The 23,527-nt window shown below is 40.8% G+C and overlaps 1 protein-coding gene across 5 annotated transcripts in view; it reads left to right on the top strand.

Annotated features, from left to right (window-relative positions):
- Ylpm1 (YLP motif containing 1) overlaps positions 1-23,527 on the top strand; it is a 94,062-nt gene that overhangs the window by 31,958 nt on the left and 38,577 nt on the right. For 3 of the 5 annotated variants that reach the window (XR_003846534.1, XM_008849733.2, XM_008849734.3), the window contains 5 exons: positions 11,578-13,698; positions 16,253-16,370; positions 19,846-20,266; positions 20,889-20,981; positions 21,518-21,707. Coding sequence is in view for 4 of the 5 variants with exons in the window: in XM_008849733.2 (XP_008847955.1) it covers positions 11,578-13,698; positions 16,253-16,370; positions 19,846-20,266; positions 20,889-20,981; positions 21,518-21,707 (2,943 nt within the window). In the remaining variant the exon portion in view is untranslated. The remainder of the gene's footprint in view (positions 1-11,577; positions 13,699-16,252; positions 16,371-19,845; positions 20,267-20,888; positions 20,982-21,517; positions 21,708-23,527) is intronic. The other 2 variants (XM_029554378.1, XM_017802366.2) reach the window with 2 other exon arrangements.

Raw genomic sequence — 23,527 nt, 5'->3', positions numbered from 1 at the left:
TTTATCTGCATGTGGTTCAGTACCTGATTCCATTATCCTTTTACTGGTCTTTACACAAATTTATCTCTTAATCTGTAATCCCCTTCCTGCCATTTTTGGGGTTATTTCTGGTCTTCTTTACTTGGGGATGACACCTCATTAGCCGTATGTTGGAATCCATCACAAGTCAGGCATTGGGGATTCTTTGGTTAGCAAGTCAAACACGCCCTGCATTTGTCAACTTATGTTTGGATTGTTTGTCTCTTTCTGTGAACTGTGGATCTCTTTGAGGTCAGATATTACTATTTCTAGGCAGTAGTACAGCACCTGATAATTAATGGATGTTCAGTGAATGTTATATATGTGAAATGTCAGTCGTGGATAAACTTCTCAGTGCTATTGAGGATTTATTTAGGAAAGCAGCTTGTTGATATTCAGAATTTTTTTAATTTTTTTATGTTTATGCGTGTATTGCCTGTATATAGGTAAGTGCACCCGTGTCGTGCAATGCCCATGGAGGACAGAAGAGGCTGTTGGATCCCCTGGAACTGGAGTTATGGACAGTTGTTAGCTGCCATGTGGGTGCTGGGATTTGAACCCTGGTCTTCTGCAAGAACAGCCAGTGTTCTTATGCATGGAGCCATCTCTCCAGCCCCAGATATTCAGAATCTGTAGTACCAAATGGTATTTTGAGAAGGTTTCTCATTCATGCTTGTGGGATTTTGTTGTAGTTGCTGTTTGTTTTTTGAGACAGTGTCTCCCTGTAGCCACAGCTAGCCTAGAACTTGCTATGTAGACCAGGTTAACCTCCATCTCACAAAGATCTGCTTGCCTCTGTCTCCTGAATGCTGGAATTAAAGCTGTGTACCATCATACCAAGCTGCAGCCAGAGCTCCTAACTACTACTGAGCCATCTCTCCAGCCTTATCTCCGTCAGTCTTTCTTTTTAAAAAAAATTATTTTTGTTTTATGTGTATGAGTGCATTGCCTGCATGTATGTAAGTGCACCCATGTCATGCAGTGCTCGCAGAGGTCAGAAGTGGGTGTTGGAGTTCCCTGTAACTGGGTGCTGGGAGTCAAACCCAGGACTTATGAAAGAACAGCCAGTGCTTTTTAACTGCGGAGCTCTCTCCAGCCCCCATTCTTCCTTTTTTTTCTTTTTTTTTTTAATTAAAAAAATTATTTTTTGTCTTTTTGAGAGACAGGGTCTGTCTGTAATGGGGCTGCACTGTGTAGACCAGGCTGACCTTTAACTCACAGAGATCCACCTGCCTCTGCCTCTTGAGTGCTGGGCTTAAGGCGTGTACCATGACACTGGGCTATTTTTACTTTCTTAGTTAGGTGCCTGCCTCCGCCTCCCAAGTGCTGGGCTTAAAGGTGTGTGCCACCATGCCAACTGATGCTTGTGGAGGGTTTTTTTTTTTTTTTAAATATTTTTAATTTATTATTTTTTAATGTTTTATTTATTTTTATTTATTTTGTGTGTATGACTGTATTACACAGTGCATGTGTGTAAGTACACCTGTGTCATGCAGTGCCTGTACAGGTCAGAAGAGAGCATCAAATTCCCCTGGAACTGGAGTTACAGATGGTTGTTAGCCACCATTTGGGTGCTGGGAATCAAACCCAGGTCCTCTGCAAGAGCAGCCAGTGCTTCTGACTGTTGAGCCCCATGCTTGTGTTTTTATAAAGGATGATTTTATCATTAATCTAATAAAACATAATTTTATGCAGTTTTAATGATCTAAGATATTATTCTGGGTACTTTGAATTAATAAATGTAACCTCATAAAGAGGAATCAAACCATTACAAGCTGTAAAGCAACCTTTGTTTGGGACAGTCTTGATAATGTAATCCAGAACTGGTCTTAAAATTGTGATTCTTTGGGGCTGGAGAGATGGCTCAGCAGTTAAGAGCACTGACACTCTTGTAGAGGACCCGAGTTCAGTTCCCAGTACCCACATGGCGGCTAACAACCACCTGTAACTCCAGTTCCAGGGGATCCCCTGCTCTCTTCTGACTTCTGCGTGCATTGCACAACATGCAGGCAGTACACTCATACACATACAATAAAAATAATAATAAAAATTTTTAAAAATTGTGGTTCTTCTGCCTCAGCAGCCTACTTTTTCTCCTTGTGAGTATGTGAGCTTCATCTTTCACATTGTGATGTATGCTTTAACAAGTCCCTTCACTGTCAGTTCCTTTCCCCTTTCCCCAAGATAGTTGTACAAAGTCATCACTACTTTTTATACGTGGACCTTGTGCTCTAGTGCTGTTTCTGAGTCTCAGCAATAATCTTTTTTTTTTAATTAAAAAAATTTTATGTGTTTATGAGTGTATTGCCTCTATGTATAAAAGTGCACACCTGTGTCATACAGTGCCCCTGGAATTCAGAAGAGGGCACCAGATCCCCATGGAACTTGAGTTACAGACGCTTGTTAGCCGCCATATGGGTGCTGGGACTCAAACCTGGGTCTGTTGCAAGAGCAGCCAGTGCCCTTAACCACTGAGCATCTCTCCAGTTCCCTCAGCAATAATCTTTCAAGATTCTATTTTTATGTGTATGAAAGTTTTGCCTATGTGTATGTATGTGTACCATGTGTGTGCCTGATGTCCATAGCACCCAGAAGAGGGAACTGGAGTTAAAGATGGTTGTGAGCTACCCATGTGGGTGCTAGGAACTGAACCCAGGACCTCTCTGCAAGGGCATTATTAAGAGCTCTTAACTATGAGCCATTTCTGCAGTCCTCTCAGCAGCATTTTCATTCCATTCTGTATCTTTATAACTTCATGCCTTGCATAGAAAATCAAGACCATCAGGCCCAGTAAAACTCCTCCCTTCAATGTCCATCTTTCTTAGACTCCCCAAAGAAGAAGCCCTTCTTTTATTTATTTTTAATTTCTTTGTTAAATTTTTTTGTATTTTATGTGTATCAATGTTTTGTTTGCATGTGCGCAAGTGCATCACGTTCATGCCATGCCCAAGGAAACCAAAGAAGGTATCAGATCCCCTGGGACTGGAGTTTAAGGGAAGTTGTTAGCCACCATGTGGGTACTGGGAACCAAAGTTGGGGCCTCTGCAAGAGCAACTAATGCTGCTCTTAACCAGTGATCTATCTATCTCCAGCCCTCAAAGAAACCTTTCTAACAAGGATTAAAGTCTTAATAAAATATCTGTGCATGCACCCTAGATATAATCCACAATAGAATCGTCTTGTAATAATTTAGCTATTTGAGTCTTCGTGTTGCCTGCTCCTCTACCCCCCAACCCCCTCTGAAACACCTTCCCTAGAGCCCCAGCTAGCCTAAAGCACATTATGTAGACCAGGCTGGCCTTGGTCTCACAGAGATCTTCCTGCTTCTGCCTCCTGAGTCCTGGGATTAAAGGCATGCACCATCATGTTGAGCTCTACTCTTTCTTGATTTATACATATTAGATACTGTGTTCATTGTCTGTTGTGATAAAGGTTTGATTCTAACTCTCCCTATATGTCTTTATTTGTTAATGCTGACATAGTCTCATGTAGCCTAGGCTGGATTTGGACTTCTAATCTTTCTCCCTCTACCTCTTGCTAAAATTACAGGTTTGCTCCACCATGCCCAGTTTATGTAGTGCAGGGGATTAAACCCAGGACTTTATGCATGCTAAGCATATACTCTGTCAAACTAAGCTACATCTTCTTCAGCACCTACCCAGTATATTTATAAAGATACATTTTGTGTTAGGAAGAATATTTATTTTATTCTGCTTATCATATATACTGCAAAATGGTTACAGGCACTGCTTTTCTTTTTATTCGAATAAAACTTTTTATTATTATTATTTTGGTCTTTTTGAGACAGGGTCTCCCTGCAGCCCCAGCTGTCCTGGAACTCACTATGTAAGAATTTTTTTCTTTAAAATAATCTTCCATCTCTAACCCCTACCTCCTTTTCTCTTTGGGTTTGGGGGAAGGCTTTCTCTCAAAGTCATGCATTCTTCATCTTGGCTGGTTGTTGCTCTGTAAATCTGCCATATGGCTCTTCATTTCCTTTGAGTTTTATGGGTTAGATTCACTGTAGGTGAAAATTTTGGCTTCCTGTTAGGGTTTTGTGCCTACTTTTTGTGTAACACATGCTCAAGTAATTTACAAAAGAAGTGTGAAATAAATTGTTTAAATCTTCTTCACATGCATGAAAGTGCTTTTATTATATAATATTTGTTCTTACATGGTATATATTCTTACAAGTGTGCTTTATATATAATTATTAATGTGGAGATAGAATTTTGAATTGTTTATAATTATTCTTTGGGGCTTTAGGTTCATTGTTCTATTTTCTTCTGTCACCAAAGTAGTCATTGGGCCCTCCTGATTTTTTTCCGGTTTTGGTGATATCTCCCCCCCTGACTGTCTGACATGGGTGTGCGTGTGCGCGCGCGCGCGCGTGTGTGTGTGTGTGTGTGTGTGTGTGTGTGTGTGTGATTTATTTTTGAAAGACAGGGTCCCACTGTGTAGCTCTGACTAGCCTAGAACTTGCTACATATATATATGCCAGGTTGGCTTTGAACTGAAAGAAATCTGTCTTCCTCTGCTTAAACGTTTGTGCCACCTTGGCTGGCCAGGTACTCTTTGTGTGTGTGTGTGTGTGTGTGTGTGTGTGTGTGTGTTTGTTTTAGATGATTTCCCTATAGCCCCAGCTGACCTGGAACTCACCCTGTCTCTCAATGCTGGGATTAAAGGTACATGCTACCATACCTAGCCAGGCACTTAAAAAAGAAGAAGAAGAAGAAGAAGATTATAATCTCTAACTCTGGGAAGTGTTCTTTTTGCTAATTTCTTTTTTTTTTTTCCTAAAAATCCTTACTGGTAAAATTTTAGAACTTCTAGGTTGATTATTTTTGTCTCTTATATTTTCTCTCTCACTTTGTTGCACATTCTGAAGTAATTTAACTTTTGGTCCTTTTGCATTTTTTTTTTTAACAATAAAAGGAAGCAGTTTTATTTTGTTTACTTTGAGAAAAGGTAGTAATGCTATTTGGACAAAACTAGTTTCTTTCTTTGGGATAAAATTATTTTATAAGGGCTGAAGAAATAGCTTAACAGTTAAGAGTATTTGCTGCTTTTGCCAAGGGCTAGAGTTTGCGTTCCAAAACATACGTCCAGTGACTTGTAATTGCAGCTGCCTATAACTCCATCTCTGGTGGATCTGACACTCTCTTCTGGCCTCTGCAGGCACCTGCACACTTGTGGCACACATACACGGACACACAAATATGTAAATTAAAAATAAATCTTAAAAAAAATTTTTTTTAATATGTATGTTTTGCCTGCTTGTGTGTAAGTGCACCACGGTGCTTGTATTGATAGGCCAGAAGGGGGTGGCAGATCCCCTTGAACTGGAGTTAAGGACAGTTGTTAAGTCACCATGTGGGTGCTGGAAACTGAATCTGGGTCCTCTTCAAGAGCAGTACATGCCCTTATCTGCTGAGCCATTTCTCTAGCCCCTAAAAATAAATCTTTAAAAGATTATTTCATTATTCATTAAGAAAAAGTTCATTAGTGCCGCTTTAAGCCTTAGTGAAAGAAGCTTGTTTTTGCAGTGGGTGTTGGTTACTAGAGATTCATAACTGGTCAAAGTACCAAGAGTAAGTGACAATAGTCAACCTAAATTTGACATCTATATCACCACTTCCAAGGCTTGAGGAACATGTCTGTAGAGAGGTTGGAAAAAATGTAAGAGCCTGAGGGTAGGGAAGAGAACAGTGCAACCCTATTTTCTGGATATGAAATGGTTGATGCACCCATGAAGACCTACACTAGACTGGGCTGATCATGGATAAGGGAGGGGCTCATGAGGCCTCACCCTTTCCTAGGGAGCTATTGAAGGTTAGTGATTGCTGAGGGAATGAGAAACATTTTATTTATTAGTGGTGTAGCTACTGTTATGTTGCCCATGTTCTGATAAATAACCCTCAAATGATGTTTGTGCAAGAAACCTTAATTAAACTCAGGATGAACACAAACACAAGGTTATGCAAGTAGAAGGGGGGCTAGTTGAGTAGAAGAAGGAGTTCAGTGGAAGGATGGGGGCAAGAGAAGTAATGGGGAGTGGATGTGGTCAAAATATATTACGTACATGTTTGAAATGGTTAAAAAAAACTAAGTTGTTAGAAACATATATATATATATATCTTTATATATTATATATATAATGCCTGATATTCAGCATCATCTAGTAGATGAACAAGTGTTTCTGTATTAGATCATTTGGGTCTGAAGTATAAACTGATCTCAGTATGCGGATTTCATCTAGTGATGTTTCGGTATAATGTTCAGCATTTTAATTATTTTTATTTTCTGTGTATGAGTATTTTGCCTGTATGTTTGTAAGTGCACCCATACCCACAGGGGCTAGAAGAGGGTGTTGGATTCCCTGGAACTGGAGTTATGGACTGTTAGCCATCATGTGGTCCTCTGTAAGAGCAGCCCATCCTCTTAACTGCTGAGCTATCAGCTCCCCAGCTTTCATTCAGCACTTTTGTTTTTTTTGTCTTTTGAGACAGGGTCTCCCTGTAGCCCCAGCTGTCCTGGAACTCACTATGTAGGCCAGGCTGGCCTCGATCTTGTCCCCTACAACTCTTAGATGAATAAATTCTGATTTTTATAAGATGATAAAAGTAATCATTGGGAGCTTCCTACTCTGAGAGATTGCTCTCAGAGTAGGGAGTAGAGCTGGATGCTGAATTTCAGGTTTCCTTTGGGCTTTGTCCACTTTTGCCTTGGTCCTCTTTCAGGCCTGGAGCACAAGCACTTTCCACTTCAAGACATGAGTGTTAAACTGCCTGAGCCTGCACACCTGACTGGCTTATTGCATTTTATTTTGAGAATCTAAAACAAAACAAAACAAAAACACCAAAAATCAGTTCTTTTGATTCTGAGTCTTTATTTTGAAATCCATGGAGGGCGTCATGCATGCCAAGCAAGTGCTGTATCAGCAGAGCTATATATCCCCAATCCTTCTGATCCTTTATGAATAACAAATCATTCTTGATTCTCATGAGGGTCTCCATACACACACACACACACACACACACACACACACGCATATATGAATCTCTCTAAAGACTGTTTCTGAGGATACTATACCAATTTATGGGGTTTTGGGATTTTTTTTTTTTCATTAATTTCTGCCTTTTCCAGATTGGTGTCTTATTTATGTCTTTGATATCTCTCTTATTTTGGAAGTGTTCCTAAAATACCTAATGATCCTTGGCTACACATTTGTATTTAGGGAAGAGTGTGAGATACTGACAAGCTAATTGAAGAGCTCTCTGATGATACATGTGGGGCTTGTCAACCATCAGACTGCTTTATTTTAGGTTAAAGGCTACTACTATGAGGGGAACCTCAAATATAAGACTTTAGTGATAATCAACCTAGATAAAGACCAGTTAGTGGTTCTGAATATAGACTTTAGTTTACATACGTTTAGCCCCTCCACCCTTTTCCCAGTATCCTAGTATGTAAGAATCTTGACTCTTCTTGGGCTCTCTGGGCAAGCTAGCCATGTTATCCCCTTCTGGTACAGTTCTTCATTCTCTGAAAGTTACCACTGGTTATTTAAAAACAAGGGGCTGGAGATGTAACTCAGTTGGCAAAGTCTAGCATGCATAAGGTTCTGGACTTAATCTCCAGCAACTACACACTAGGCATGGTGCTGCATGCTTATAATTCCAGCACTTGGGAAGTGGGGTCAGGAATATCAAAAGTTCAAGGTTTTCCTTGGGTACATAAGGAGTTCAAGGCCAGCCTAGGCTAGGGTTTTTTGTCTCTAAAACCAAAACAAAGCAAAACTTATATATGTGTGTATCTTTTGAGACTGGGTCTCAAGTATGTAGCCCTGGCTGGCCTCCATTTCACAGAGATCCACCTGCTTCTGCCTCTGAGTGCTGGGATTAAAGCTGTATAGCACCATACCTGGCAAGACCTCTGTGCTTAAAAGATGCAAGCTATACTCAGTCCTGCCTCAATTAAGTTATTGTACTTTTCCATTGACTTTATTCTTTAAAAAAAAAATTTTCGTGTGTGTGTGTGTGTGTGTGTGTGTGTGTCATAGAGCATGTGTAGGTGTCAAGGGACAACTTTTAGGAGTTGATTCTTGCCTTCTACCTTGTTGAGGCAGGGTCTTTCTTGTTTCTTTTGTTGTGCTGTATACTCTAGGCTATTTGACTTGTGAGATTTAGGCAATTCTCCTGTCTCCACTTCCTGTCTTGCCACAGGAATGCTGGAATTGTCAGATGCTTGCCACCTCATCTAGCTTTTTATATGGGTTCCAGGGATTGAACTCAGGGCACTAGGCTTCCTTAGATAGTGCTTTTAACCACTGAGCTAACTTCCCCAGTGTATTTTATTTTCTTTTGTCTATGTATATATGTATGATGTATGGTGTGTATATGTGTTCAGATGTATATGGACATGTGTTTGTGTGTCTGTATATAAGCCACAGGTTAATGTTGGGTTTCTTCCTCACATACTCTATACTTATTTCCTGAGGCAGGGTCTCTTACTGAACCCAGAGCTGGCAAATTTGGCTAATCTAGCTAACCAGTTTGCTTTAGAAATCCCTTTTTTCTCTACCCCCTGAGCAGAGGTAGGTCACTATACCCACCCAGTTTTTATGTGAGTGCTGGGAATCTGAACTCCAGTTCTTACAGTCCCATGGCAACTGTTTTATCCACTGGATCTGCCTTCCCAGCCCTTCCATTGTCTTTAATCATAAGGCATGGAAGTAGTAAGAACTGTCTTGAAGAATCTCTTGCATTTTCAGTCATACTCCTTACCCTTATGTGGTCCAGTGTCCTCCCAAAAGTTAAAATCACCTGAGTGTGATAGCACATACCTGTAATCCCAGTATTTAGGAGACTAAGGCAGGAGGAGTATGAGTTCTAGGTAGTGTGAGCTATATATCCAGACCCTGTATCAAACAAACAAACTGGATCAGTTACTCCCAGCAAGTATAGCACACAACCCCCTTTTTTGTTTTAGAATGTCAAAAGTAATTCCCCTGAAAGATCAAATACTGTACATGATGTTTAATAAATTCAAAGGGGCTTTGAACGCTTAAAAAAAGAAAAAAGAACGTTAAAGTATAGTTGTAGTCTCAACTTCAGTTTATTTTTAATTTTTTAAAATATATATTTTAAATATTTTATTTATTATTTTTATTTTATGTGTATGAGTGTATTGTCTGCATGTATGTGAGTGCACCTGTGTCATGCAATGCCTCAGAGGTCAGAAGAGGGCGTTGGATTCCCCTGGAACTGGAGTTAAGGCGGTTCATAGCCACCATGTGGGTGCTGGGAATCGAACCCAGCTCCTCTGCAAGAGCAGTCAGTGCTCTTAGCTGCTGAGCCATCTCTCCAGCCCCTTAAATATATTTTTATTTACTATTTTTATTTTATGTGTATGAGTGTATTGTCTGCATGTATGTGAGTGCACCTATGTCATGCAATGCCTCAGAGGTAAGAAGAGGGCGTTGGATTCCCTGGAACTGGAGTTAAGGGTGGTTCATAGCTGGGTGCTGGAAATCGAACCTGGGTCCTTTGCAAGAGCAGTCAGTGTTCTTAACCGCTGAGCCTTCTCTCCAGCCCCTCAACTTGATTATAAGCATTGTTATTGGGCTCTCTGCTGGAAGTAATTCTTCTCTTTGAAACCAAGACTTTTAGACTAGGAAAGCCTAAAGTCACAGGGATGGAAGCTAAGTATTTTGCTGAAACTAATTTTATTACTCTTCATTGATTTCCTAGATAATGAAACAAAAACTCTTTTTAGTTCTCATTAAAGGCATGAAAGGTGTCAACTGTCCCCCCAGTCACCTACACATTTTACAGCGTCCTAAATGCTTCCTTCCACACAATTTTTTAATTCTCACTAACTAGAATATACTGTTGGTTCAAACTTCTTTTACATCACTCACTTTATCTTGACTACATCTTATCAGTCACTGGGTTAGCACAGATGTCATTTACAGAGATCGAAAGGTAGAAGTCTTTAACAAGTTAGAAATTTATTCTCTCTCAGGTTTTATACAATGGGTTAGGAACTTGGGTTCCTTCTTAATGTTTGTTTCACCATTCCTTAGTGCATTGTCCTTGTCCTTATTTTACATAGTCTAGTATGTGTCACCATTGTGTCAGAGCCAGCATGAAAAAAGAAGGTATGAAGAGGAAGGTAAGCCCTATCGTGTACAGGGATAACTCAGAAGGCTGTGTAAATCATTCTAGGTCCATTGGCTGGAGCTTGGTTACAAGTTCTAGCTACAAGAGAGGTTGGGAAAGAGTCTGCAGTAAGACTGAGAATAGGGAGGCTAGATTATGGTAGGAAAGGGAAGATAAGTACTAGAGTATCACCAGCAGTGTCTCCATATGAGCAAACAAACAAGGTCTTCTGGAAATTAATGGTTGCTGCCTCTTTGCCTTATTCCTTGGCGTGCTGACTTTCTATTTTCCCAACTCTGAGCCACACCAAACCATTTGTGCTTCCAAGCATGTAGACTAGTACTACGTGCTTCTCTGCCTTTCTCTCCTTCATATTGCTTCCTTAGACTGAGCTGCCCTTGCCATCTTATTTCCATCATCACTAACACTCTGACACTTGCCTTTCAAGTCTCAAATGAAGCATGCTGTTCCTATAAAGGCTTTTAGGACAGTGGTCCTCTCATCTGGACAATGTTGACCTTTCTCTGTTTTGTTGTCTTTATACTCAGGTATACTTTCTTCATTGCACTTTGTTGATACTTAGCTATACTTGTATTTTTTTATTTGACTGTGAATTATCTGAGAGCATAGAAACATTTTGTTAAATCTTAGGTATAGCATAGTGCCTGCTGGAGGCAAGGAATGTGCACTAAATATTTCTTAAATTAGTGAGTGGTTCATAGCAAATACATCTCTGTCCAGACATTTTAAATGTCTGAGAACATTTAAAAATGTATCTGCTAGTTTTGTTGTTGTTGTTAAGTATTTGACCAGGTGTGATGACACATGCCTATATCCTAGCACCCAGGAGGCAAAGGAAGGCAGATCTCTGAGTCTGAAGCTCACCTGGTCTACATAGTGAATTCCAAGCCAACCAGGGCTACATGAGACCCTGTCTTCATAAAACAAAGTATCCATCAAGATTTTTAGTGCTGGCTCCAACAATATTTATAACTACATTGCATTTCCTTGTTAATTGTTCCTTTTGGTTATAATTTAAAAGTATTCTTAGTTTTGGAATTTGTTAATCTTTTTCCATTTAAAATGAACGAGCTTTTCCATGTACCAAGGCAAAGTATTTATCATAACTGCTTTTTAACAGTCCAGTAGATGAATGGCTTGCTGCAGGAGATGCAATGAAGTAGAATGGCGTAATTTCTAAATCCAGACCTAAACCTTCTGAGCACTACTGCCTTAACATTCTGGTTTCTAAGATACAGGTCACACGGCATTTGTTTAATAACTGAGTCACTATTATAAACAAATTCTAAGGCAAGAGTGCCTTAAATATTCTTACATGGAGAACTTTTTTTTCCTGCTTTACTGTCTTGAGTAATATCTTTTGTTTTACTCGTAGATTTGATGGTCCTCGAAGATTTGAGGATTTAGGGTCAAGGTGTGAAGGACCGAGACCCAAAGGGCCTCGTTTTGAAGGAAATCGCCCCGATGGGCCAAGACCCAGATATGAAAGTCACCCAGCAGAGGGCACTAAAAGCAAATGGGGAATGATTCCCCGGGGGCCAGCATCTCAATTTTATATTACTCCCAATACATCCCTAAGTCCTCGACAGAGTGGACCACAGTGGAAAGGCCCCAAATCAACTTTTGGACAGCAACATCAGCAGCAACCTAAGTCACAAGCAGAACCTCATTCAGGAAACAAAGAACCATTAGCAGACAAGAGTAGTAACCAACAGAAGAATTTAAAAATGCAATCAGCTGCATTTTCCATTGCTGCAGATGTAAAGGATGCCAAGGCGGCTCAGTCAAATGAGAATCTAAGCGACTCTCAACAAGAGCCACCTAAAAGCCAAGTCTCGGAAGGGCCCATAGAGCCTTCTGATTGGAACAAGAATTCTCAAAGTATGGAGACTGAAATGGACAAAACCCAAGGTGTTACTCAGCCTGTATCCCTTGCAAGTAAAGCTGTACCTACTCAATCTGTTTTTCCCTCAAAAGCAGGGGGTGTGGAGGGAGGAGGAGCAGTAGCAGCAGCAGCAGCAGCAATAGCCACAGATAATGATTTCAAACCTTTGGGTATTGGCTTACCTCATGCAGAAAGCAACCAAGAAAAAGGGCTCCCTCCACCAGATAGCAGAGAAAATAGATTAGAAGGCAGTAGGGGTAGCAGCTCATCCTATAGAGGGCCTGGACAAAGCAGAATGGAGGATGCACGGGATAAAGGACTAGTAAACAGAGGTCGTGGTCAGACCATCAGTCGAGGCCCAGGGCTGGTGAAGCAAGAAGATTTTCATGATAAGATGATGGGTAGAAGAGAAGACAGTCGAGAGAAGATGAGCAGAGAAGGCAACCGTGACAGGGGGTTGGTGAGGCCGGGAAGCAGTCGGGATAAAGTGCCAGGTGGTCTACAAGACAGCCAGGACAAGAGTAGGGCCGGCAGTAGAGAAAGGGGACCACCTCGGAGGGCTGGCAGTCAGGAGAGAGGACCCCCTCGCAGGGCTGGAAGTAGGGAGAGAGTAACACCCCGAAGAGCTGGGAGCAGGGAGAGTGGACCACCTCGTGGGCCCAGCAATCGGGAACGGGGACTAGGAAGGCCAGATTTTGGTCGTGATAGAGTTCCATTCAGACCAGAACCAGGGGATGGTGGGGAGAAAATGTTTCCTTATCACCGAGATGAACCTCCTAGGGCTCCGTGGAACCATGGAGAAGAGAGAGAGCATGAAGAATTCCCATTAGACAGTAGAAATGCTTCAATTGAACAAGAAAGACTCGATGACTGGGATAGAGAGAGATACTGGAGAGAATGCGAACGTGACTATCAAGATGATACACTAGATCCATACAGCAGAGAGGACAGATTCTCAGGGCCACCATCACGGTCTCATGATGGAGATAGACGAGGTCCTTGGTGGGATGATTGGGAGAGAGAGCAGGATATGGAAGAGGATTACAGTAGGGACATAGATAGGGACTTGGACAGAGATGTGGATCGGATTAGAAGACCCATGGATATATACGATAGAAATTTGGATAATGAGTGGGACAGAGATTATGGGAGACCACTGGATGAACAAGAATCACAGTTTCGTGAACGGGATATTCCATCTCTTCCACCTTTACCACCCCTCCCACCTCTTCCACCTTTGGATAGATACCGGGATGATAGATGGAGAGAAGAAAGAAATCGAGACCATGGGTATGACCGAGATTTCCGTGATAGGGGTGAGTTGAGGATTCGAGAGTATCCAGAAAGAGGAGATACATGGCGGGAAAAGCGAGATTATGTTCCTGACAGAATGGACTGGGAAAGAGAACGGTTGTCAGACAGATGGTACCCATCTGATGTGGATAGACATTCCCCCATGGCGGAACATATACCTTCCTCACATCATTCCTCTGAAATGATGGGGTCCGATGCAAACTTAGACTCTGACCAAGGCCTTGGAGGGGTAATGGTTCTCAGTCAGAGGCAGCATGAAATCATTTTGAAAGCTGCACAAGAACTGAAAATGCTTCGGTAAGTTCACTCCTTAAGATCATTTCTTTCAGTTGAAACAGATTTTCATACTGCTCTTTTTAAAATGAAGTATTTGAATGGAACCATTTTTAACTTCATTTTCTTATCACTTTCAATTTGTATTTCTGGTTATTCAGTGCTGCCTTAGGGTTACAATAGGTATTTGGAAACTGTTAATTATACATGTATGCCCTAGGATGTGCAAATTGATTGCTGTTCTTGGCCTTTGTAGGTGTGTTGTTGGCAAGCCTTGCCTGTGAATGTTTCAAGTGTTAAACTTCAACCTTTCAGGCTCTGGATTTCACACATATATAACCTCCATTCTTTTCAGTAGGCAGTTTGTTCTTTTGTATTAGATCTGATAGGCTTTGTATTTCCTAATCTTTGAGGTAATGGTGGAAAGTGCTTTATTTTTCTCTGCCAAAGCAAGAATGATGTAAATGGGAGTGTCTTCAGATTTGTCCGACTACTGATACTTTCTTTTTGGGATGTTCATCTTTGATTTTAACTGGAAGCAGGTATTTTTATTTGAAGATGTTGTTTCTACGTAATCAAATATTTTCATCTTGAAGTTGGGAATAAAATTTGGATTTTTTTGATTTATAGCAATATTAATGTAATATTTCTCATATAGCTGCTGTAGTAACAAAGCTAATGTTTATTGCATGTGTGTAACTGTGCCAGGAACTGTACTGAGTGTTCTGTGTTTAATAACTCATTTATGCCTTGAACCAACTATGTCTTCAGGGTAGGAACTAGGAGTATGTCATAAATTACAAGTTTGTTTTTTTTCTGACAATTTCTTTTAGAAAATTAATGGCTAAGTTTTGATAGATCCTAATATGTTTCATCTTTCAATCCTGGTATACATTTGTGGATTATGCTAATTGGATTTATAATTGAAACTTCAGTACTAGAAAAGAAAATCATGATTAGGAAAGGTAACTGTAGGTAAAGATGAGAACAAACTGCTCTAGGTAGTGAAACAGGCTTCTTTGGGCAATAGAAGAGTCTAAGGCTTTTCTTTTTCCTAGATTACTCATGAAGATGATGTGAAAGCATACCATAGAACATTTAACTATTAGCTTTTAAATTATAGGCATCTTTATTTCATACCTACTCTGTGTTGGGGCCTGTGCTAATCCTCCCATCCTAAATCCTTATATATCTAAAGACTTGCCAAAAAAAAATAAATCATCCCTATTCATAAATGATACTAAGAGTTTCACTTGACTATTAAATGGAGACCCAGAGTTTGAACTCAGCCTTCTGACTCCAAAATCTGTGTTTTTATGGAAAACACAAAACTGATTGCTGTTCCTAACTACCAGATTCTTTCCTTTTCTTTTTTAAAATTACTTTTTCAACCATTGTTGCTTTGCATAAACTTGCTGGATAAAGGTGCTGCTTCTTCATCCTTTTTTCCCCTCTTAAACAAAATCTAGTGTATGGAGTAATGGATATAGTGATCATAGGTGAATACAAGTAGGTTATATCACATCTGTATAGACAAGAAGTATGATAAGAATATTTGTATGCGCCAGAAATGAGTCTTATGTACTTTGTGTCCATTTGGGTCACAATACTGTACATAAAGAAAAATTGTGAAGGTTCTGGAGAGGTAGTAGATATTTTAAAAAATGTTTTAGGTGGGGATTGTAAGGAAAAATAAAGGGACTTAATCAGGGACTTAAAGCAAAACCCAAATGAGTACATAATTAATCTTTAGGAATGTGAAATATTGTTTTTAGTGGCCGTTGCAGAAACAATAAACTAAAATGCTGGCAAGAGTCAAACAGGTAACCGAAATGAATGAAACTAGTCCAGGTAGATTTCAGTGGAGTGGGGTGAGGATAGTCATGAACTGCTTTATCTGACATGGACAGCCATTAGGCTACACTGCTAGTTGTTGACATGTGAGAATGTAGGCCTGGTGTTACCAAATATCTTTAAAATTTTCAGTTTATATGTGAGATATTTCCTTTGTAAGTGATGACAGATACTTCGAGTTTTAAAAACTGATCCGAGAGGCAGACATGATGGCATATACCTGTAAACCCAGCACTTGGGAAGTGGAAGCAGGAGAAAGAGGAATTCAAGGCTGTTGAGGACAGCCTTGGCTACATGAGACCCTGTCTCAAATCCGCAGCCTCAAAACAAAACAAGCTTTGTGTGAAAGCCAAATAAAAAAGCCTTTCTAGACTATATTTTACTCATGGGCCTCTATATTGTAACTTCTGGAATACTGAAAAATGCAAAAGGAAACTTTGGGTTATTGAAAGAAACACAGAATAGTTAGATAATGTACTATTGAGACAGGTTGTAGAATCTGTCTTTGAAGATCATCAATAATTTATGATTATAGTTTTAAATGACTGATGAATGAGTTATATAAAGGCAAGAGAATGTTACCACAGAGGTGCTGTATGGTCTCTGCATATAATTTTAGGACAAAGTTTTTAGATGTTTTTCCTTTTCCTTTGATATTCATTGTGGCTATTTAGGGATGATGTAAACATGATTTAAGTACAATGGCAATTTTATTTGTTTACAGAGAACAGAAAGAACAGCTTCAAAAGTTGAAAGACTTTGGGTCTGAGCCACAGATGGCTGACCATCTACCACCTCAGGACTCAAGACTACAGAATACATCAAGACCTGGGATGTATCCGGTATGGGAAAATGTGTGCTCAGAAAATGAGATGGTTTCTACATTGTATGCTTGTATGTTGTTGGGTTGGGGTTTTATTTTTTTATTACATTAAGTATAAATTTCCGCTGTAAAAATGTAAATTTTGGAAAAGTAAAAGCTTAGAGCATCTTTAACTGTAGTCAGAAGTGTTCTCTAGGTTTTGATGACTAGACCAAGCACACCAGAACTACATGATTTCATGTTCACAGAATTGTAGAATCCTAATATGCGTGTGATATGTACACATGTAGGAGGACACTTACTTGGGTATGCACTTGTGGAGTCTTGGGATTTCTTCTCTTGCTCTCCCGGATTTCTTCTCTTGCTCTCCCCTTTTTTTTTTTTTTTTAATGACTGGATCTCTCACTGAACTAAAGTTCACCTTTTGGTTCTTGCTGGCCAGCAAGCCCCCTGAATCCACCTATTTCTACTCCCCTAGAAAGAGAGTTATAGGCACATACTGTCATGCCCAGCTTTTTACTTTTATTTTGGTCTTTTAGAGACAGGGTCTCTCTGTAGCCCCAGCTGGCCTAGAACTCACTATGTAGACCAGGCTGGCTTGAACTCACAGATCCACCTGCCTCTGCCTCCCGAGTGCTGGAATTAAAGGCATGTGCCTCCACTCCCGGCATGCCCAGCTTTTTACAAAGGTGCCTAGTGATCCAAACTCAGGTCCTCATGCTTGTACAGCAAGCACTTCACCCACTGAACCATTTCTCTATCCCTCCCCACAGTGCTTTTACTATTTTCTATCTAGGCAAAGCTAGATGGCAGCTTATAGTGCTCCCTCCTTTTTTAGATGAGAAAAGGGATCTAATATAGCTTAGTACATAGCCTAGTACCTTTCAAATAGTAACAGGAAAGGGGTACTTAGAGTTAAGAGTTGAGTGATTAAGTTCTTTTTCTGTTCTGTTTTGTTTTGTTTGAGAGATGACTGAACAGTTAAGAGCACTGACTGCTCTTGCAGAGAACCCGGGATCAATTCCCAGTACCCACATAGTGGCTAACAAATGTCCTTAACTCCAGTTTCAGGGGAGTCTGAAGCCTTCTTCTGACCTCTGAGGCATTGCACAACATGGGAGCACTCACGCACATGCAGGCAATACACTTGTACACATAAAATAAAAATAATAAAATATTTAAAAAGAAAATTTTTTGAGACAGGTCTTCCTATAGCCCCAGTTAGCCTTGAACTCACTGTATAGACCAGGCTGGACTCCATCTCACTGAGATCTGCTTGCCTCTAACTCCTGAGTGCTGAGATTAAAAGTGTACACTACCATGCCTGACTAAATTATTATCTGTTTATTGTGTGTTTGGAGGTAGGGGTACACACTGTGGTCCCTGAGTGAAGATTGGAAGACAGCTTGGCTGGAGGCAGTTCTCTCATTCTACCACATGGATGGATCCCTGAGGTTGAACTCAGGTCATTAGGCTTAGCAGCAGGCACCTTTACCCACCAAGCCATCTTTCCACCCTTTGGACTTCAAAAATATGAAGTTGGCAGAGTAGGTGGCGGCGTGGAGGGGTTACTGAGGATTTAACCTAGGCTGTTGCTCCAAGGATATCACTCATGCTCGCTGAGTAGTCTACTACAGAGCAGCATCCCCAGCCCTTACAGCTTGACAAATATATTGAAATAATAAAAGAAATTTCTGTCACACCAAAAGTTCTCTCATGCCCCCCTTGTATTTCGGGCAGTGCCTACCCTCTAGTCCACTTCAGGCAGCGCTGATGTGTTTCTAATCAAACAGACATTTTACCTATTTAAAGACTTATTTATTTTATGTGTATGTGTATATGTCTGTGTGTGTGTGCTTTGGCACATGGGTTGGTTGCTCACTGAGGCCAGAAGAACGTGTTGAATTTCCTGCAGATGGAATTATAGTGGTTGTGAGTTGCTTAATAGTGGGTGCTTGGAACCAAACTTCGAGTCTCTCCAAGAACAGTAAACAGTCTTAACCACTGAGTCATCCTTAGCTACATAGCAGGTTGGAAGCCAGCCTGGGCTTCATGAAACACACACACACACACACACACACACACACACACAAAGAAATGAGAAAAGTCTTCAGTGTTTTCTAATTACTTTCAGGATAAAATCTAGACTTTTGTATGACCTTTTATATTCTGTCTGTACTGACCTGATCTCTACTGAACACTGCTTGCTACTCTGCTTAACAGTTCTGTGAAATATGTCAGTCTTCCTTTTAGAGATGCCCTTACCTATATGTATTATTCTCAAAGCCTAGAGTTTCTTTTCTTTCTCTCACTATCCCTTTCTCTAACTGGCTAGTCCCTGTTTATCTTTTAGGACTTAGCACTTCCATTTTCTTTTCCACTACAGTGTTTACCCTTGTAACTTCTTTTTCTTTTTTTTCTCTTTTAAAAAAAAATATTTTATTTATTTGATGTGTATGCGTGCATTGCCTGCATGTAGGTAAGTGCACCCATGTCGTGCAATGCCCACAGAGGACAGAAGAGGCTGTTGGATCCCCTGGAACTGGAGTTAACAGACAGTTGTTAGCTGCCATGTGGGTGCTGGGATTTGAACCCAGGTCTTCTGCAGGAACAGTCAGTGTTCTTAACCGCTGAGCCATGTCTCCAGTCCTTCTTTTTCTTTTTATTGATTTTTGTTGTATGTGTATGAGTGTTTTGCCTGCATGTATGTACCACATGTGTGCAATGCCCATGGAAGCCAGAAGAGGACATCTGATCCCTGGCACTAGAGTTATAGGTGGTTATTAATTGCCATGTGGGTGCTGGGAACTGAACTTGGGTCTTCTGCAAGAGCAGCCAGTGCTCTTAACCTCTGAGCCATCTCTAGCCCCCTAAATTATTTGTTTTTATTTTTTTTTGTTGTTTTTTTTTTTTTAATAGTTGTTCCCCTTTTTTTGGTCTCTTTGAGACAGAGTCTTCCTGTAGCCCCAGCTGTCCTGGAACTCACTATGCAGACCATGCTGGCCTTGAACTCACAGACATCTGCCTGCCTCTGCCTCCCAAGTGCTGGGACTAAGTGCCAGCCACACCCAGCTTATTTGTTTGTTTTTAAGACAGGCTCTCACTAAAGGTCCCACTGACCTGGAACTCACTGTGTAGTCCAGGCTGACCTCAATATCACAGAGATCTGCTTGCCTCTACCTCCTGTGTGCTGGGATTAAAGGCATGTGCCACCACATGCAGCTCTATGTATATATTTCTTTTTCTTGTTTTTTTGAGCCAGGGTCACCCTGTAACCCCAGTTAATCTGGAACTTGCTATGTAGACCAGGCTTGCTTGAACTCACAGAGATCCACTTGCCTCTGCCTCTCGAATGCTAGGATTAAAGTCATGTGCCACCATGCCTGGCCCTATATTAATTTTGTTAGTGGATCATGAACCAGATTTTAATTTTAACTGATCTGTGACAGTGTGGTGAAACTTACATACTAAGTCATTTACTCTCTTCTTTATAGCCTCCAGGATCCTATAGACCACCCCCTCCTATGGGAAAACTACCAGGTTCAATTGTAAGACCCTCTGCTCCACCAGCAAGATCATCTGTTCCTATGACTAGGCCACCTGTGCCAATACCACCACCTCCACCTCCTCCTCCTCCACCACCTCCTCCTCCTCCAGTTATAAAGCCAAAAGCTTCATCTGTGGAACAGGAGCGCTGGGATGAAGATTCTTTCTATGGGCTCTGGGATACAAATGATGAACAAGGACTGAATTCAGAATTTAAATCAGACACTGCACCTATTCCATCTGCTCCAGTATTACCACCCCCACCTGTTCATTCTTCCATTCCCCCTCCTGGCCCAATGCCTTTGGGTATGCCACCAATGTCCAAACCACCACCAGTGCAGCATACTGTTGATTATGGCCATGGCAGAGGTGAGTAATGAACTTGTATTTGGAGTTCTTCATAATTGTTTGCTGCTGTTTTAGTTTGTTGGTTTGTTTTTGATTTTTTTGTCAGGCTCTCTTGGCCAAGGCTGGTTTCGAACTCAGTATATAGCAGAGGATGACCTTGTACTCCTGGTCTTCCTGCATCTAACATCTCAAGTGCTAAGATTATATATAGCTGTACACCACTGCACCTGATTTGGGAGGAATTGGTTTGGTGTAAGAGGATTATTTGGGTTTTGAGACAGGATCTTGCTGTGGCACCTAAGCTGACCTCTGGCTCCTCTAACCTCAGTTTCCTGAGTGGTGGAATTATAGGCATATACCACCATGCCATACTTCTATAAGAATTATTAACCTGAGGTTTGGTTTTTTAAGGTTCATACTTATATTTCTTTAAAAATTTTTTTTTTTTAATTTTTTTTATTTTTTGTTTCTTTTGAGACAGGGTCTCCCTGTAGCCCCAGCTTGCCTGGAATTTGCTATGTAGACTAGGCTGGCCTTGAGCTCAAAGAGAGCCATCTGCCTTTGCCTCCCCAGTGCTGGGATTAAAGATGTGTGCCACCATGCCAGACCATACTTATATTTCATTCCTGGTTTTCTTTGCCAGATATGCCTACTAATAAAGTTGAGCAGATACCATATGGAGAAAGAATAACCCTACGCCCAGATCCATTACCTGAAAGGTCAACTTTTGATGCAGGTAGGGGTCCCAGGGAGAAGAGTATTTTTAAGCTTAATTTTAGGGCCTAATTAATAAAAAATTTTCCTTTTTTTTTTGGTCTTTTTTGAGACAGCGTCTCCCTGGAGCCCCAGCTGACCTGGAACTCGCTATGTAGACCAGGGTGGCCTTGAACTCACAGAGATCCGCCTGCCTCTGCCTCCCAAGTGCTGGGACTACAGGTATGCACCACCACGCCCGGCATAAAATTTTCCTTTTAGCAAGATTCATCTAGACTTTATTTTAATGTCAGTAAAAGGCACTTTTTTTTTTTTTTTTTTTTGGATCTTTTTTGAGATAGGGTCTCCCTATATCCCCAGCTGGCCTTGAATTCACTAAGATCTGCCTGCTTCTGCCCCACCGAGTGCTGGGACTAAAGGCATGTACCAACATGCCCAGTAGTAAAAGACTCCTAAATTGAATTTAAGACTTTAATTTATACCAGTTCTGAACTTAAAATATTCTGTATTGCTTTTAGTTCTGAAAATGGATATAATTGTTTTGTGTTGTATTAATAGAACATGCGGGCCAGCGTGATCGCTACGATAGAGATAGAGACCGTGAGCCTTATTTTGACCGTCAAAGTAATATAGCAGATCACCGAGATTTTAAAAGGGACCGGGAGACACATAGAGATCGAGACCGGGATCGTGTTCTTGACTATGAGAGGGATCGATTTGACAGAGAGCGCCGGCCTCGAGATGATAGGTATGCTATGAAAAATATCTTTGCTAGGTGTGTGAGTTTTCATATGTAAGTTCAGCAAAAGTCAGTGTATCTAAAGGAAATTTAGTAAATGACATATTCTTATCATCATGTTTGTAATCTGGAGAAAGAAGAGCAATTTCTAGGAAAGTAAGTCCTTGAGTTTTGCTAGCTTGAGTTCCAGGTAATTAAATGGGAGATGGAGATAGCCAGAAAGGAAAGGAAGCAATATTGCTGATAAAAAAGTATAGCCAGTACTTAATTTATAGGTATGCAATTCATTTTTATAATTCTTGAGATTTTTAGATGTGTTTATATAAGGTAGGTCTAAGTGAAAAGGTAAGATCAAAACATAAATATTAGGGGCTGAAAAGATGGTTCAGCAGTTAAGAATAAGACCATCTGCTACTCTCACAGAGGACCCAGGTTCGACTCCCAGAACTCACTCGCTGGCTCACAACTGCCTACAGCTCCAGCCCCAGGGATTTGATGCCTTCTTCTGGCCTTCTTGAGTATTGCAAGTATGTGGTACACATACATAAAATAAAAATGAGGCAGACAACCTGAGAGGGTGGGTTCAGACCTCCTCCATTGGGGTAGCTGCTGGGAGCTCAGCAGATTGCCAGAGTGTGCTGGGTTCTGGCCTCCCTCTGGCCTCTAAATACCAGAGGCCCTGAGAACCCAGGGGACAGCCTAACAGCCCCTAGATCCTGCCTCCACATGGTGGTGAGCTTCCCCTAATTGCACCATACCATCCCCCTACCTGGGATTTGGTGAGGCCCTGCCCAAGGTCCCAGGGCAGATCTGGCTTTTAGGGGGCTAAGGCTGGGAGCTCAGCAGACCACCAGAGAGTACTGAGTTCTGGTCCCCCTCTGGCCTCCCTCTGGCATAGGGTTGACAATGCTCAGGACTGCCTCCAAGTGGTGAAGGAAGCCTGAGTGTACCTGACTGGAACCTGAATTGGGCTTCTGTGGGTACCCCTGAATAGCTGATCTGAAACTATCATTTCCCTCCAAAATAAACCTGAGAGAACCTGAACCCTGTACCAACCAGGTTTACATAACCAATAAAGAAAGGATCTAGGCACCTGGATAATACAAACAGAAGCATACTTCAACTTAATTCTCATATCAGAATCATAAACAACAAAAGAAATTCACATGCCAAAATCACAATGAAAGAATAATAAAATGGAAAGCTAAAACATTATATCCTCACCAAACCCCACCAATCCTGTAGAAGAGTTCTACAAAGAGAACCTCCTAGAGATAATCCAGGACACAGAATTTAAAAGAACAATCATAAACATGATCAAGGAATTCAATGAATTTAAAGAACATGTGAACAAACAAAGCTAAAAGAAGATAGGGATAAGCATCTGAATGAATTCACAAAAGAGATAGAAACATTGCAGGAAACTCGGGCAGAAATGAAGAAGGAAGTGCAAAGCTCCATAAGCCAATTGAAACAACAGGGGAAAGCCTCACCTCTAGAATGAATGAAGTGGAAAACAGAATATCAACACTGGAGGATAAAGTTGAAGAATTGGACCACTCGAGCAAAGAATATGGAAAATTTTAAAAAACACAGGAATGGAATATGCAAGAGATGTGGGACATCATGAAAAGACCAAATGTATGGATCATAGGAATAGAGGAAGGAGAAGAATTTCAGGTTAATGGTGTTGACGAGATCCTAAACAGGATTACAGAAGAAAATTTCCCAAAATTAAAAAAAGACCCCATACAAATACAAGAAGCACATAGAACACCAAATAGACAGGACCAGAAAAGAAACTCCCCACGGCACATCATAGTAAAAAC

Source organism: Nannospalax galili, unplaced genomic scaffold (genome assembly GCF_000622305.1).
Source record: "Nannospalax galili isolate Female #2095 unplaced genomic scaffold, S.galili_v1.0 scaffold24, whole genome shotgun sequence".
Lineage (NCBI taxonomy): Eukaryota > Metazoa > Chordata > Mammalia > Rodentia > Spalacidae > Nannospalax > Nannospalax galili.
Note: the sequence above shows the minus strand (reverse complement) of the source record. Positions and strands in the feature narration are given on the sequence as shown.